Raw genomic sequence first — 15,885 nt, 5'->3', positions numbered from 1 at the left:
TTTGTTTTGATTTTTTTGACTTCGATAGTTGTTCCTTTCTGTATTACTTAATATGTTGACAACCTTTTTATTGGCTGATCAAGTAATTAAGATTACTCTATTGGCTGATCGAGTTATTAAGATAATGTAATAGTAATACTAGCTCAAAGGTATAAAACTCCAAAATATAAATTATTGCAATGAATGGATGAAACAGTATGGCCTAAAAGACAAGTGGTAAGGCTAATAATTTTGTAACACTACGATAACCAATACTCTTTCTACGATTATTTGGATTTGAACAAGTGTTTTGTTCATGTGGGCAAAATCTCTCCAGACGTCGCAAGTCCTAACTATGAGAAGTAATAATCCGCAAACATTTCTTTTTTACAAATTAAAGTGCTACGTGTTGAGGGGATGCTAAATCAAAGTTGTAGTTAAGCATTTGTAAGTTGTTTGGTAGGCTTTTAAGTGGCTGCCATTGTAGGGGGAGCACATGACTTCGTGCGTGCATGACATGGAATCATTGATTACCATCCAACAGAAACAAAACAAAAAAATTGAACATATTAGTTTCTTAATTTAATTTAGTTGGATATAATTTAACGTTCGACAGGACTTGTATTAGTACACCTATTAATTAGAAAACTGTGGAAGATCTTCGAGTGTCCTACACAATCACAATTGTACGTATACTTGGTCTGTCCGGACAAAACTGCTAATCAAACCTTTCAAAATAAATGAAAAAAAAAACTTAATTGAACAATAATAATGCTAGCTGATACGATTTTGTCCATATATAAATTAGAACATGACCTCCCATGATTGATAACTGATAAGAAATCTATGGATACCATCGATTCGGTGGGTTGTTGAAGGTCTACCAAATCGGATTACACATTCATACTCATAATTTTACGTATTTAGATTTATCAAGCTTATGTTCTGTGATATTTTGTTTGGTTCACCCGTAAATTTGATATATATTTTCTAGAGTTTGAATCAAACTGCATGCAAACAGTTCATTTAGACAATTGATTCTAAAGACTTAGTTAAAAAAATCCTATATAGGTGATGCAGTAATGCTAACTAACGATATAGATATAAACTATTCTTGTATGTGAAATATATTGAGATACTCGTACTTTTCGATGTTCCATGTTAATCAGTTTATATATCTACCATCTTACTCATACTTTTTTGGGTTTCTCGTTTGATGAGAAATAATTTTGGGAACTAACAACCATAGATGAGTGTTATAGGTAATGCCACGTTCCATTGTTGAGATGCATAATTCAATTTATATCTGTTGGAGACAAATTTGACATGTCATTCCCTAAGTCTATTTCATATTTAATTGTAGAAATATTGAATTCAACTATGTATAGTTTATAGACGTATATAAATATATAGTACGTCCCATTCGAAATAAGTGCATCAAAACGAAGCGAATTAAATGAGATTCACGACCAATGATTGTTGTTTTATGTGTATACTATTAAGTTCACGTGAAGCTACAAGAATCACACATACATACATATAACATTAATTATTTGGATTAGAGTAACAAGAAGACTGATTTAAATTCGACCCGTAGATTCTCTTTTAATCATATCGATCGAATATATGCTTTGGGATTTGATCAGTTAATGCCTGTTTGAAAAAAATGGATAGTTGAATAACCTTTCATTTGGGTGGGGTTTAATCATATTGTTTTGTCAACGCTACGAAAATTATTAAAATGAGCATTAAATTATGATTAACACAATTTTTTAGTACAAATCAAAATATCAAACCACCATAGCCATCTGCCAAAAGGCCCAAAACCAAAGGCGCATTATGTAAGCACCTTCAGGAACAGCAAATAAATAAACGTTCCTTGAAAGAGAGATTATTATATACTAGCAATTATGTCCATGTATCTTTTGATTATCTTTCTCAACGATATTATTCGATACTATTTAAAGTATTGTTATTCACTGAGTTTAAAACTGATTGGTTGCAATTCATGATATTTTCATTAAGAGATTATATAATATGCTGATGAGTTTATACGCACTCATGGGAGTGTAAACAAAGTTTCATGGAAGGTTAACAACTTAAATGATGATATTAAAACCGTCTTTAGTATGACTATTCATGTTGGTTTAAAAGATCATTGCATATCGATTCAGTTAACTGACAGTTATAGAATTATTTATTGGTTTTTATATTCCATAGGGCTAAACACATTTTGACTATTATAATCTTCTAACTCGATGAGCATTTGAACGATGAAAAATTGGTTGATTTCGTTCGGAGTCTCATCCACTGCTTATGTTTCCATTTCCCTAAAAACTATGACTAGTTTCGTCGCTACATTCGGATTATAAGTATGTGTTATGATTTAATGTTTCCGTACAGAGCCGTGCAGACGTTATAGAAAAAGAAACCTTCGCCTGTGGCATCCAATTTTGGAAAAAAATTAAGGACATATATTTATAATATTTATTACTCTTATAAAGTTTATTCCTAATAAAAATTATATACTTTTACAAATTATATATAAGATGAGTTTATACTTTTATATGTTACAACGCTGAAAACTCAAATATATAGAGAATTTAGAATCAAAATATGGACTCATCTACAATCTGGTTTTAAACATGAGCTTATACTATGTTAATTAATTAATTAAAAAATAAATAAAAAGAATCCGACAAACTAGTTAGACGGTAAGAATTACAATAGATTTTTGCCAGCTTTCTTTTCGTCGTTAATTCTGATTTTTTTATTCTAATGTAAAATAATGCAGTGGTTAACTTTTACATCAATGTTTTTTTCATCAAAATGTATTTGTTGAAATGTCAAATTAAAATTAATTAATGGTTTAATTTCTAGTTCTATTTACTTTTTTGGTTAGATGTTTTGCAACCCAATATTTTTCAGAATCGTTTTAATTTGTTTGTTTGTTTCTTTTTATTTTTATTATGATCATAATGACGTTCATTTTGTAGACATTTTTATTTTGGTTAAAACCCAACCATTTTATTTTTCATCGCTTGTGGTATTCGTTAACCTTCGCACGGCTCTGTTTCCGTATTAAAATGTCTGGTTACAATTTAACAAATCCATCTCGAACATTAAAGTATTTATCTATATCTAAGATTGTTTTGCAAATGCATGCACAGAAAGGGTACCTCTAATGTTTACAATGTTCCTTTCTTCACAGCTCATGTGTGATGTGTTACTATAACTTACTAATATAAACAAATGGTCTCGTAACGATGCACATGCAGGAAAATTAGAAGATTGGAGATGAAGTAGAGCGGAGAAAAGAACTTTTACACTAAAAAAAAAACTTAAAGCGAACTGAACCAAACCGGAAAAGTTAAACCACACTGAGCCAAACCGGAAAATTGAAACAAAATCGAGCGCAGACTTTGTTAATAAACCGATTGGTTCCTTTACCGAAGTCACACCGAATTAAACCAAAATTTTATTAATCAAAACCAAACTACTTGGTTTTATTCGATTTCAGGTTTTGCAAACCGTAAAACAACCAAAACGAAAAGAAAAAACAAATCAAAGCCGAGAATCGTTAAATCGGACAAGAAACAAAAAGGGAGATGGAAAAGGAAGAGATAAAAAGAGAGAGAGTAACAAANTTTCAGGTTTTACAAACCGTAAAACAACCAAAACGAAAAGAAAAAACAAATCAAAGCCGAGAATCGTTAAATCGGACAAGAAACAAAAAGGGAGATGGAAAAGGAAGAGATAAAAAGAGAGAGAGTAACAAAAAAAAACATTACATCAAATAAACCAAACATAAAAGTGAAACACACATCCAAAACAAACCAAAAAACATTAACGAAGCAACGACCAGTTTACTGGTTCGACTAAATCAACAAACAAAATAAGATCATTTTTAATTCTTCTTCATTTTTCCTTACAAACGTAGTCCTACTTACTTTTTTTTTTTCTTAAATCTCAGAAACTACTAAATTGATATCGATGTTTCCAAATTTAAAAAGAAACACCGCCAAAAGATCGCACATATTTTGTATATATAATTAGAAAGCTTGGTCATTATCATGTTCCATCTTTAAGCTCTCATCTTCGATTTCTCCACTGCTCTCGGAGCTGCAGCTGTAACATCACATTAAGACATTCAGAATCAAAGAATTAGACCAAGCTCCCTACTAAGGGCTTATATACTTGACGTGTTTTGTGTTTACTCCCAAAAGAAACCAAGTGATCAAACAAATCACTTCTAATAATGGGTCTTTGAGGATAAATTTTAGAGAAAGTAGTTTGAGTTATATCTTAGGAGTTAGCGAGAGAAGATAAAGCTTACCTAACCCAATGGCATCACAGCCTTTCATTATCTTCAGCTTCTTGCAGACATCAATGAACATCCTGTAATATTACAGATTCGATCAGCAATCACTCAGGAACGGTTATACCAATCACAATGATTTAATCTTCTACGGTATGTTTGGATTTGACTCTAAGATATCTGGCAAAGAATAGAAGGCTTCGAACAAGTTTTGCAAATAAAAAAGGAAACTTACTCCCATGGAACATCTCCAACAAGCATCCAATCTCCATCCTTGTCCTCATAAGTGAGCACATAGTCTTTTCCATTCAAAAGATCCTTTAGCTTGGTCTCACTAAGCATATCCTTGCCAGCAGCTCCATTAGATCCACATTGACCTAAACATCAAATAAAACTGTGCAGGTTAACCACTTTGATTGCACTCACTGACCCACCAATAGAATTTACTAACAATGACACATCAGTAGCAATCACTGAAACATCTCACCAAGAGTGAAAGTGGTGAACATTTTCTCTAAAGCTGAAGAAAGCTCCCCGTAGTTAGTGTAGCTCCTCAGGTCAACTTTCCTCAGATAAGGAGCACCATCCATACTAACCTTCACGAAAAGGGCTCCAGAACCTGGCCTCCCATCAACTTCATCACTGTTCTTACAAGTGGTGGCCAATGTGTTCTTCCTGTAGGATCTCACAGGAGGCCAACCAACAATTTGTGCCCTGAAACCAAAAAAACACCAGTTAGGCTGATGATGAAAGTAATCCGTATCAAAAATGAGGTGAATGATCCTATCTTTTCTAAGTCATACTTAGCTGCAGGTGGACTAGAGCTGTTGTTCGTAGTGCTTGACTGTCCTTTCGGTATGCTTTGAGGCACATCCTTCTTTGTAACAGACTTGGTCGCTGCAGCTTCAGGGAACATCCAGTTCTTCTCAGTATAAACTGAACTTTTAGCTTCAGCAAACTGATCCATGGTGTCAGAGAAGCCTCTCTTGTTTCCTGAGGCATTGTTTTTCTGTGAAGACGAACAAATCTCATCTTTAGAAGGAAGCAAAGGAAAGAACGGCTTCTCATCTAGCTTTACTGAGTTCTTCATCAAGTTAAGATCTGTGTCTCTCGCCTGTGATCCAGGAAGGCCAAGTGTAAGCTCAGTAGCCTTGAGGCTGATACTAGCTTTGTCATCTTCGGTAAGACCCGCGGAGAGAGTGGAGCTTCCAACAGAAGAAGAACAATCAGAGAGACCCAAGTAGTTATGCTCTTTTAATGCTACAGTGGTTCCTCTGGAGATGCAATTGCTAGTAGGTGAAGAACTAGCTACAGAGACATTGCTCTGTAGCTCCTCTTCCGGAGACATTGGATAAATACTTACCTTGAAACTGCAAAGCAAAGCTGCTGCTTTACCTATAAAAGATCAAATCATGAAACCACTTACAATTTCTACCAAAATAAAGAGAAAACATAAAATTCCAGGCTCCAAGAAACTCTACTTTACATCAATTTTGTTTTCTAGGTTAGATTCTTATTCTAAATCAGCCATAAACCAGAGGTAACTACTACTCAAAATCAAGGATACTAAACATAAAGGCCCAACACAAAATCTAGAGCAAAACGAAGCTCAAAAGCTAGAAGCTACCAAAATAAAGAAGTCAACTCAAGGTCAGACGAAGAAACTGAACAGGTCCAGATACATTTTATTCGAGCTTGATGATCTCAGATTTCACCTTCTACAAATTTTTCTATAAACACACCAAAAAACCTAAAGAGCATAAGCCAGAAAAAAAAAACCCAAAATTCGCCATAGAAAATACCTAAAGAGTGACATAAAAAAAAAAAAAAAAAAAAAAAAAAAAAAAAAAAAAAAANCAAATAGCTCGTAGATCTAGTAATTACAAACACAAATTCACACACGCAAACACGATTACACGGATTTGAGAGAAACACTAAAGAAGAGAGAAGAAAATAGTTTTTACCTCAAGAGAAGACAAATCGTAGATGAAAATGGAAAGCTTATGAGGAAGAAGAAGAAGAAGACGATCGAAAGTAACGAATCTCAGAAGAGGAAGAGAATAATTTTGCAAACTGTAGAAGAGGAATAGCAAAGAGAGAGAGAGAGAGAGAGAGAGAGAGAGAGGTGTGTGTGTGTGTGTGTGTGTGGGTGTGTCAAGGAGGTCCTTCTTCCATTAAAGCAGAGAAGCTTAATTTAATTATTCATCACCCAGAAAACTCGTAGCCGAGAGAGAGAGAGAGAGAGATCAAATTAATTAAAGAAAGAAAGTGGCAGAATCGTAATTAAGTTAAAAAAAAGTTGCCCATTTTCTTTTTGTTCATCATGGATGGATTCTAAAATCCAACGGTTCAGATTGGATCGTGTTACGAAGGGCGTTTGTTGATGTATGGTGTCGGGAGTCGGATCTTTTTTTTCTGGCTCCACCCGGAAAGAGGGATGGATGGTTTTTTTTGTCTCCAAATTATTAAATCCCGATTCTATCCTTTTGTATATAAATGAGTAATTAAAAGAAGAAAAAGGGTAAAAGAGTAAAAAAGAAAAAGAGGGGGAAGGGGGAGGGGACAAGAAAGCGGCATTCCAAGTCGGTTTGCCGGGTGGTGAATGGGACATCTAACCTCCTCCACTTTCTCTTTCTCTCTCTCTCCACTTTATTAGTACTAATCTCTTTATTAAATTTCTTAATCTTTTTATTTTTAATTTTAATGATAATCTCTTTTTGATCCTTTTTAACAATTAACTTTTTAATTAAGAGAATTCGGCCACCTTCTTAATTTCTTTTAAACTTTCATTATTGCATTTCCTTATCTTTCGCTTTTTTTTTGTTTACTTAGATTGGCCCAACTGGATGGGCCCCTATTAGTCTCCCAAACTTGAATTTTTCCCTTTTTTTAGTATGGATTTATTTAAGCCTTCTAGATGCTACTAGCTAGATGAATGGTGGTAAATTGATTTTTTTAATGATAACTATAGGTTAACTTTTGTTTTTAATACGGTTACGTGCTAGACTTTTGATTTTAAAAATTTTGGTGAAACTACACTTGCTAATGAAAAAATTAAGAAGGTGCATATAAGTTTATATTGTATTTTTTTTTATCAACAACTCACTTTATGGTTTCGAGCTAATGACAAAAAATATACTCAATTTAAAAATAAAATAATAATTGGATTTTAACCATTTAATTCTTATGGAAAAAGTATTTTTGGCGGTTTTATTGTTTAGGCTAAAATTTTGGATTTTATATTTTACAATCATCCTTCATACTTATAATACTAATTATGGAGTTGTTAATGTGGATGGTAAAAAAAAAAATGTAAATTTGTTGGTATTAGAGATGAAAAGGATAATTGTCTTATGGATCAAAATAATTTTTTTCTTTTGTTGTTAATGAACATATCGCTTAATTTATTCACCATTAGAAAGTGAAAGTAAATAAAAGAAAGGAGGTATAATGGATTGAGGAAGGGAGCATAATAATAACAAGCAAGGGGGGGGGGGGGGGGGNGGGGGAGGTGGGATTGAACACGCATGGGAAGCACAAATATCTGACCGTTGGATTTTGATGCTAACAGAGAGAGAAAGAGAGAAGAAGCCTGTGGGCTGTTTGTGTGTGTGTCTCCGTTCATCATCATCATCATCACCTTCTCTGACTCTTTTTTTCATCATCACTCTTCCGTACCACTCACGTTATCTTTTATTTACCACCCTCTCTCTCTCTCTCTTTTTAACCCAAACCAACAAAAATTTGTTTTGCTTTTCCAAATATTTTTTAAACATCTCTCTTTTTTACAAAAGTCTGAAAAGAACCTTATGCACGAAGAGAAGAAGAAAGAGACAACAAAAGAAAAGAAGAAAAAAAAAACAATATATGCACCGTCAAAAATAATACAGCTTTTCTTAATATCCTCCATAAAAAGCTTCACCATGTTTTCTTGCTCACACTTTGTGATTTTGTTCAATCATATAATAAATTCGACAATGCAACCAACATCAGAAATAGAACTAATCAAGAATTTTTGTCAAATAATAAAAAAAGACATTTAAGAAATAAATATTAATAATGTTAAAATATTAACATATAGAAACCTTGTCATAGTTTCAAAAATCAAATTAAACGTACCACATGTTAAAATAATTATTTCTATAAAATCTTTTACTAATAAGAAACGGAATTTTGGGTGGAAAATTTAAAAAACGGAATTTTGGGTTCATATAGTAATATTTTAATATGAGGATTTCATAAAGATGTGTGGCTAATTAAACAGTGATTAGTAAAAAATCAAGAATAAATTATTATTACCAAAAAAAAAAAAAAAAAAAAAAAGAAAAANTAAACAGTAGATCAGATTAGTAGTAGCATTTGCGAGTACAAATAATGCGGGTTGAGACAAGACAACAGGACCCACAGTGCTTTTGTCCTTCACGCTTATTTTATTAGTCTTCGATTAATGATGATGATGCCACTAACACACCCCCGTTTAATTACTAACTAATTTCGTTTTTTAATTTAATTAATTAATTAACAATTAGAGTGATCAATATTAATCAACGACAAGACATGTTCGACTGTTTATTTGGGCCCAGCCTCTTTTACACTCTAGCAGCATATAGAAAATAAATTTAAAAGTCCTAATTGGGCTTTTAATTCACTGTTTTAACATTGGCCCATAAGTCACTATCCCTTATTGATGGACCAGACCTGTTGTATTTAGTTAGTACAGTAGTATACGCTCTCTCTCTCTCTCTCTCTCTCTCTCTCTCTCTCTCGGTATTGAGGTTCTGAATTTAGTAATATATGTACGTACGATATTTTATTTTTCATCGTTAGCCAGTCACGTTGCTGTCAATGTTTTTATTTCTCTGTATCCAACAAAACAACTAATTAATTATTGTCCAATTGTTATAAATTATATACCTCTTTATTATTTACGGTCAAACGACTAGAAAACTAAATCGGATTTGCACAACAAAATATACTAATTTTTAGTACTTTCGTATAAGACAATGTACCAAGACGTGATCATTCTTTTTAATACTAGATGAGAGAGCCATTAAAATATATTTGACCCATAATCAAATACACCTTCGAGTTTTCACGTAAGACCTCCTGTAAGATATTTATTTCTTCATCCCTCATAATAAAGTAGTATATGGATTGGATTGGATTAAAGAAAAATATCGTTTCTGATCTTTTATTTTCTCTTTTTCTTCTATATATCGAATAACACCTGTGTTTGGACGAGTACCTATCGCTATGGGTCTTGGTCTACATCATCAACATGGTCCCCCTACAGCTTAGTTTTTTTTTTTACTTGTGCAACAGGTTTGGATTTTTCCATAACATAAGAGCTATAAATGCATATTAAGTCAATTTCTCTATTTAATCAAAAATCTTTTTCGTGTGTTCTAGAAATGATGTCACCGAATCGCTATGTATCTTTGATTAGATTGGAGAAACGACAGATTTGCGTCACTCTCAAAAAACAAACCGAGCAACATGCTGCTTACCTTTTGAAATCCTAATTAGTACGTAGATGATATTATATCTATGTACTTCATCAGTGGACTAGATTAAAAACGTTTTACGGGTTTTGTTTTGGACAAAAAAGAGCAAACACACAACTGACACAAGTTGTGATGGATATGAAAAAAAAAAAAAAAGTGTAAAAAATTGGGTTTAGAGTTTACAATTATAATGGTTAAAACACGTTTTATAGGATATTTTTTTCTTGTCTTGATAGAAAGCAAACACACACCAAGTTGTGATGTGAAAAGTGTAAGATGGGTTTAGTGGATACATACTCATTGACCCTAAAAGAAACGGCGGTGACCAGTTCAAGACCCATTTACAGTTCACACACACATAAAAAAGAGATAGATATTTTTTGTAGTTGTGAATTGTGATTACAAGTTAAAACAGCAAGTCTACTTTCCAGTAAAACTATGTTTTTGTATGAAAATATTGCTTGTTGGTTTACAACCATCGGCGACTCTCAATTACTATGAAAATCCAAGTGGATCATATAATGTCGTATCGTACCTCGAGCACAGGTTAGGTTAGTGTCACGTTATCAATAAATGGAGTGGTCACTGGTTTAGCAACCGTATGCTATCCTAGTCCGTATGAAACTCAAAAAAATCGGAAACAAATGTCTTATAGAAAGGAACAAAGAAGTAAAAATTTAGAGACTAACTGATTTTTGGCGGTATTTATAATTAAAGACGCAAAGACAAAATACAGCTATACCAAAAAAGAAATATTTTAAGTCAGAATCGAAGTAAAGAGTTTTTGTCAAATTCGAGTTCCACACGGCAGCTACTCTTTTTGTTTTTTTTTTTTTTCATTAGATTTGTATAGCAGCCGTAAAATCCAACTTAATATATTGACTTTAATAGTATACACATATGGGTTACTGATACTGTCCCATGTGACAAAATTTAAATTATTGTTTATATTGGTATCTTCAACGATCAAACATGTTACGTTTATTTATTAAGAAATTACATAACACGTCAAAGACTATATATATATATATATAAATAAATAACAAAGAAATCCCAGATCAGTCTTATCATCGATATCTGTAATTTCAGTTGTGAAGTCGTTTAAAGATTTATGGATCAATATTTGTCCCTTAGGAACTCAAAAGGCCAAAGGTCCATACTCGAAAACGCTCAGGTCCATTTTCGTAATTTTTTTAATTCGAAATTGTGGTAGTTTTGAGTCATAAGGTTTTTTTCTTTATTTGACAGCTTTTTTATTTATGACTTGTAAATTTGTAACTATATTTTTTAAAAAACAGTATTTTCTCGTAGATGTTTTTAATTAGAAATTGACATATTGAAAAATAAAAATAAAAATAAAAAAAGTTGATACGCCTTGCCGGCAAAAGTCCTAAACTTTTGACGTAACTATGTTTCATAGTCATCCGGAAAATGAGTTTTTTTTTTTTTTTTTTGGCCTTTTTGCTATGTAAAATATTTTTACCTATTTTCATCGGATCGGAGAAAATATAATTTCTTTTGGATTTACTTGTATTCCGTTTTTTATGTTATAGCGACCAAAGTAGATATAATCAACGTATGAACCACGCCTCAACAACATCTTAATCACTAAATGCATGATTAACGTATGAACCATGTCAATATGTCATCTCTTGATTATCACAATTAAACCTTGTCTATCGTAATCAATCAAAAATTAATGCATATGAAAAATGAATAAATTTTTATTGAAAACTTTCAGATTCACGAAATAAAATTAAATTGGTGGTGAGAAACTTGAAAGATGAAAAGAAAGAGAGCGTATATATGTGAAGGAGACATGTTAAAGAGTAAGTGGGGACTAAATTGTCTTGGGACGGTGTTTGGACCCAAACATACACAATTCTTCGTCATTCCACATTATCTGTTTTTTGATGTTCAACAACTTCTATCATCAAATTATTAAGTTTGCACATTTTTTTTTGGTTTTTGGAAAAACTTTTGTTAAAAGAAAAAAACTAATGAATACGAAAACTAAATGACGTACGTACGATCAACGAGTAGTACTCAACTTCTCTTCCAATCGTTACGATTCTGGTGTGGCTGATATAGTGATATAAACACGCGCCCACACATCATCAATGCACATGGCCATATATAAAGAGTCGTTAGAGAGCCTAGGCTTCGATATGGTATCACCCAAAATTTGGAAAGTTTCCTTTTTTGATTCAAAGGTCGGCAAAACACAATATTCATTAATTGACTACGAATTTAACGTAGTAGCGACTGGTATTAGTATCATTGTTATGTGATTACAAAATTTCATATTAACAAAAAGAATTAAAATTTGGACAAATTTTGCCATCTTTATTAATACATATGCAAAACTCTTAAACTTCACTTAATAGTATCAAAACAGTGAAAGTGCATCAAACAACTTATGTGTAGAGCAACGTTTATTCCGATTTTGCGTATGGCATATATATGTACTATATAAGATTAAATAACTAAATTATTTTTTTATCACATCGTGATAAATATCTAGTAACCAAATCAAAAGTATGTAATTAAGAATCTCTCGATCAGAATTTATGTAATAGTTGAAAAACTAATCGATCGAATAGAGACAAATCATGTGATAATTGTTTTGATTTGGTAGCTAGCATAATAGTACTTGTACCCGCATATACTTTTCTCTCACATTAAAATATACGAGAAACTATATTATAAAATGTTGAAAACAAACTCATAGAAATTTAATAGAATATCGTCGGTGGAGATGGACGAGCCAACGTTATTCCTTGAGTAATCAAATAAGAAATGCTAGTTTTTTTCTTTTCTTTATCATTAATTAAAGAGAATGAATGATAATAACTTTCAATTATGTTGTCTTAGACCCCTTTCTAAAACACCAGTAAAGAACATATACAGATGTGTTAGAGACTGATTTATTTAGGGCTTATGAGGAGAGCCTATGATTATAGCAAGAAAAGAGTAAGTTAGTATACATTTGGTAAGGAGTAGCTAGTGGAGATAAGAGTAAGGATTAGGGTAAGTAATCAAGATTAGGTAGCAAGCAGCAACGGCTGAAAAGATTAAACATGGTGGATCTTGGAGCCCACGACTTCTCCGTACAAGCAGCCCTCTCTCTCTCCTCTTTCCACGTACATTCTCCACTCTCTCTCCCCTTTTCCAAGCTTCATTTATTTTCATTTAAGAATTAATCATTTCAATCAACAATTTGATTAGTTTGTTAGAATTTTTTTAAGGAAATATGGGAATATAGTTAAATAAAAATACTTATATAACTTAAATAATGTATTATTGAAAATAAGCAGTTGTTAGCTGATATTTAATTATCTTTTTAGCATTTTTGCATACCATCAAATTACATTATTTGGTTATTAAGTTGTTCCATCCCACTAATATCTAGTTGTTCATTACGTTTGTAGATTATTCATCAAATTATTCCCATCAAAATTTTCATTTTGTGTGTATCTTTTTTACTTCAGAATATTAAAAGCTTCGGATGCGTATATCTTCATTTTGGTAAAAGAATCTCACATAATTATTCTAATATCAACATCTCCAAGGAATCCATAAAAGTTAGCTAATTAATTTCACGTCATTGGAATACAAGAATTTTTTCACTCATTCAAACTTAATTTCCACTAAAAACAAAAAAAAATAGTCTAAATCCACTGCATAAAATCAAAAATAGTAAAAATGGTTCAACAAAGTCAAGAAACATAATCCTTATATTTTCGAAAAATAAAACCATTCCTTTGATGATATAATTATTAAACAGGGAATAAAAACATTTCAACGGCGAAAAGAAAAGGGACAACTTTATTGTACAGCATATTTGCTTTTTTGTACTGAGAAGAACTTTTTCACAGTTGTAAACAATTTAATATTTCTTTTCATTTTATTTGCCAAAAAAAAAAAAAAATCTTTTATAAATAATCACTCCCTATCTCTTCTTGTTTCCCCGTCCCCTGTTCTTACCAAACTCACAAAGCTCTTCTTCTCTTCTTCTCTCTCTCTCTAACACATGAGAGAACAAAATCATCAGCTCACAATCTCAGCCGTTGATTACAACAACATCGTCGCCAACACCGTAGTAGTAAGAAGATGGAGAACACTCAAGATTTCTCGCCGCCGCACATGGATGCTTCTCGACCGTCACTAGGATTCCCTCTAGGCACAGCTCTGCTTCTTATTATCATTTTCAGCCTCTCCGGAATATTCTCTTGCTGTTACCATTGGGACAAACATCGTTCTCTCCGCCGCTCTTTAGCCAATGCCTCCACCCGTCCCTCCGCCTCCGACATCGAGTCTAATCCTTACAAACCTAAACCCCCTTTTCCGGTAACTCCCCGCTCCCTTTTACTCAAACCGTTGTATTTTATTATTTCTCAAATTCTTGAACTCTATTAATTATAATTTTACCAAATTTTTTCAATATTTCCTCATATAAACCATAGTTTGAACTTTGAAACGTGTAAGCAAAAATACAATATTGTTTTTAATTTAAAAAACTTAAATAAAGTAAATTTTAATTTGGAGAAATAACTATTGAAGATAACATTACTATCGTAACGAAGTTGTAATTTACTTGAGATGAAAGTCGTGTCACTAATTGTAATTTACTTTTTTTTTTTTTTTTACTATTTTATTTTACTCCTAAGGTGAATATTTTTAACTAATAAGAAATGATTCTTATGAACAGGAAATGAAGAAGCCACAGAATCTGAGCGTACCGGTACTAATGCCTGGAGACAATACACCCAAATTCATAGCATTGCCGTGTCCTTGTGCACCACCTCGACCGGAGAAAATCACTGTCGATGTTCAAACTCCACCACAATCACCACCTGTCAAGCCGCCTCGTTTTCCCGTTCCTTTGTATTAGATTTAATTTAGCTATAAGATAACCAAAAAAAGGGCCGACAATGTCGAAATCTCTCGTTTTGATGTACATATGGATCATAAATTTTACATTTTAAAATTTTTTTTATCACTGATTATTTATTTTTGTATTCAGTTGGTAACAAAAATGGAGTGGTCTTTATTGTGCAACAAAGAAAAATAAAAACAGAATGGCATAATTATTTTCAAAATAAATTTATGTAATTTGAGTGTTGTTATATCTTATAAAAAATACCATAAAAATATCACTGTTTTTGTTTTGTGGCAGCAACAGTAAATTTGTTTTTATGTTCGAACAGACTACCCACCTATCTGTTTGTGCTACTACCTATGTAAGCGCATAAAACACATGGCACATTTCGTCAGACGATAATTTCGATGTCGATGTCCTGATCTAATTCTGTTTTCCGTGGCTACAAATGAATTGATGATACACGAAGTTTCGAATACTAAGAAGTTTATGTTTTAAAAATATTACCAAAACAATAGATTGCTGGCAATTTAGGACTAACTCGAGATCTGTATGAATTGTACCAGAAATAGCCAATGAAGATTGCATGATTCTTCACATTTCCTTTTATATTAATAATCCAAAGTTTTAAAAAGGTGTTTTATGCAACCACGTTTGATGCCTTTAATAAAAAAAATTGCAAAACTAAAGTTTCAATCTTGTGCGTTACAACAAGATGTCTTCGTGGTTAATCATTACATAATATTTAACATGTTTCGTAAATAATAGAATGATATCAAACTATTACATTTACAGTATGCACAAGCAGTAAAACTAATAGTAATTGTTTATTTTCCGGATAATAACGAGACATGTTTTTTTTTATAATGGAATTACTGAAATTGACGTCTAACCACCACAAGTTAATTTGGTTATTAGGATAGAATACGAATTAGACGTAAAAAAAATAGCCCTCCGTTAATTACGATGCCGATTCCGTTAATTGCCTAATAAAAATTAAACACTGTTTAATAAAAGTTAGGGACCCTCAAAATATAAAATAGAAAAACTTTATATTTGGGCACTAAAGTTTTTACAAATCGAAAAAATTGACGTCAGTGACAAATTTCTTATAACCAAGTGCTCAAAAACACATCCCCACCACTTGGACCCTCCAACATTAACAATCAACTTCATGACCTAATTTCACTGTTTTTTGCTTA

The 15,885-nt window shown here is 32.2% G+C and overlaps 2 protein-coding genes across 3 annotated transcripts; one reads left to right on the top strand and one right to left on the bottom strand.

Moving 5' to 3' along the window:
* On the bottom strand, nt 3,790-6,532 carry LOC104744131 (auxin-responsive protein IAA9-like). 2 transcript variants are annotated; one of them, XM_010465151.2, is made up of 7 exons: nt 6,262-6,532; nt 5,412-5,692; nt 5,101-5,306; nt 4,785-5,011; nt 4,533-4,674; nt 4,316-4,377; nt 3,790-4,107 (listed from the first exon to the last, which is right to left on the bottom strand). In XM_010465151.2, the coding sequence occupies exons 2-7, from the start codon at nt 5,643-5,645 to the stop codon at nt 4,064-4,066; spliced, it is 915 nt and encodes a 304-aa protein (XP_010463453.1). In that variant the 5' UTR covers nt 5,646-5,692; nt 6,262-6,532; the 3' UTR covers nt 3,790-4,063. The 2 variants fall into 2 exon arrangements, with proteins under 2 accessions (XP_010463453.1, XP_010463449.1); XM_010465147.2 differs by having other exon boundaries at nt 5,101-5,692.
* LOC104744122 (uncharacterized protein At5g65660-like) lies at nt 13,750-14,814 on the top strand. The gene is made up of 2 exons (XM_010465142.1): nt 13,750-14,151; nt 14,513-14,814. The coding sequence occupies exons 1-2, from the start codon at nt 13,915-13,917 to the stop codon at nt 14,693-14,695; spliced, it is 420 nt and encodes a 139-aa protein (XP_010463444.1). The 5' UTR covers nt 13,750-13,914; the 3' UTR covers nt 14,696-14,814.

Source organism: Camelina sativa, chromosome 2 (assembly GCF_000633955.1).
Source record: "Camelina sativa cultivar DH55 chromosome 2, Cs, whole genome shotgun sequence".
Taxonomy (NCBI): Eukaryota; Viridiplantae; Streptophyta; class Magnoliopsida; order Brassicales; family Brassicaceae; genus Camelina; species Camelina sativa.
The sequence above is the reverse complement of the archived record's forward strand: the minus strand, read 5'-3'. Positions and strand labels throughout refer to the sequence as shown.

Coding starts and splice junctions, on each gene's coding strand:
- LOC104744131 (XM_010465147.2), bottom strand. CDS start 5,645: ATGTCTCCGGAAGAGGAGCTACAGAGCAATGTCTCTGTAGCTAGTTCT. Junction 4,378..4,532: donor GTTGGAGATGTTCCATGGGA/GTAAGTTTCCTT, acceptor GTAATATTACAG/GATGTTCATTGATGTCTGCA. Junction 4,108..4,315: donor CTGTGATGCCATTGGGTTAG/GTAAGCTTTATC, acceptor GTGATGTTACAG/CTGCAGCTCCGAGAGCAGTG.
- LOC104744122 (XM_010465142.1), top strand. CDS start 13,915: ATGGAGAACACTCAAGATTTCTCGCCGCCGCACATGGATGCTTCTCGA. Junction 14,152..14,512: donor AACCTAAACCCCCTTTTCCG/GTAACTCCCCGC, acceptor TCTTATGAACAG/GAAATGAAGAAGCCACAGAA.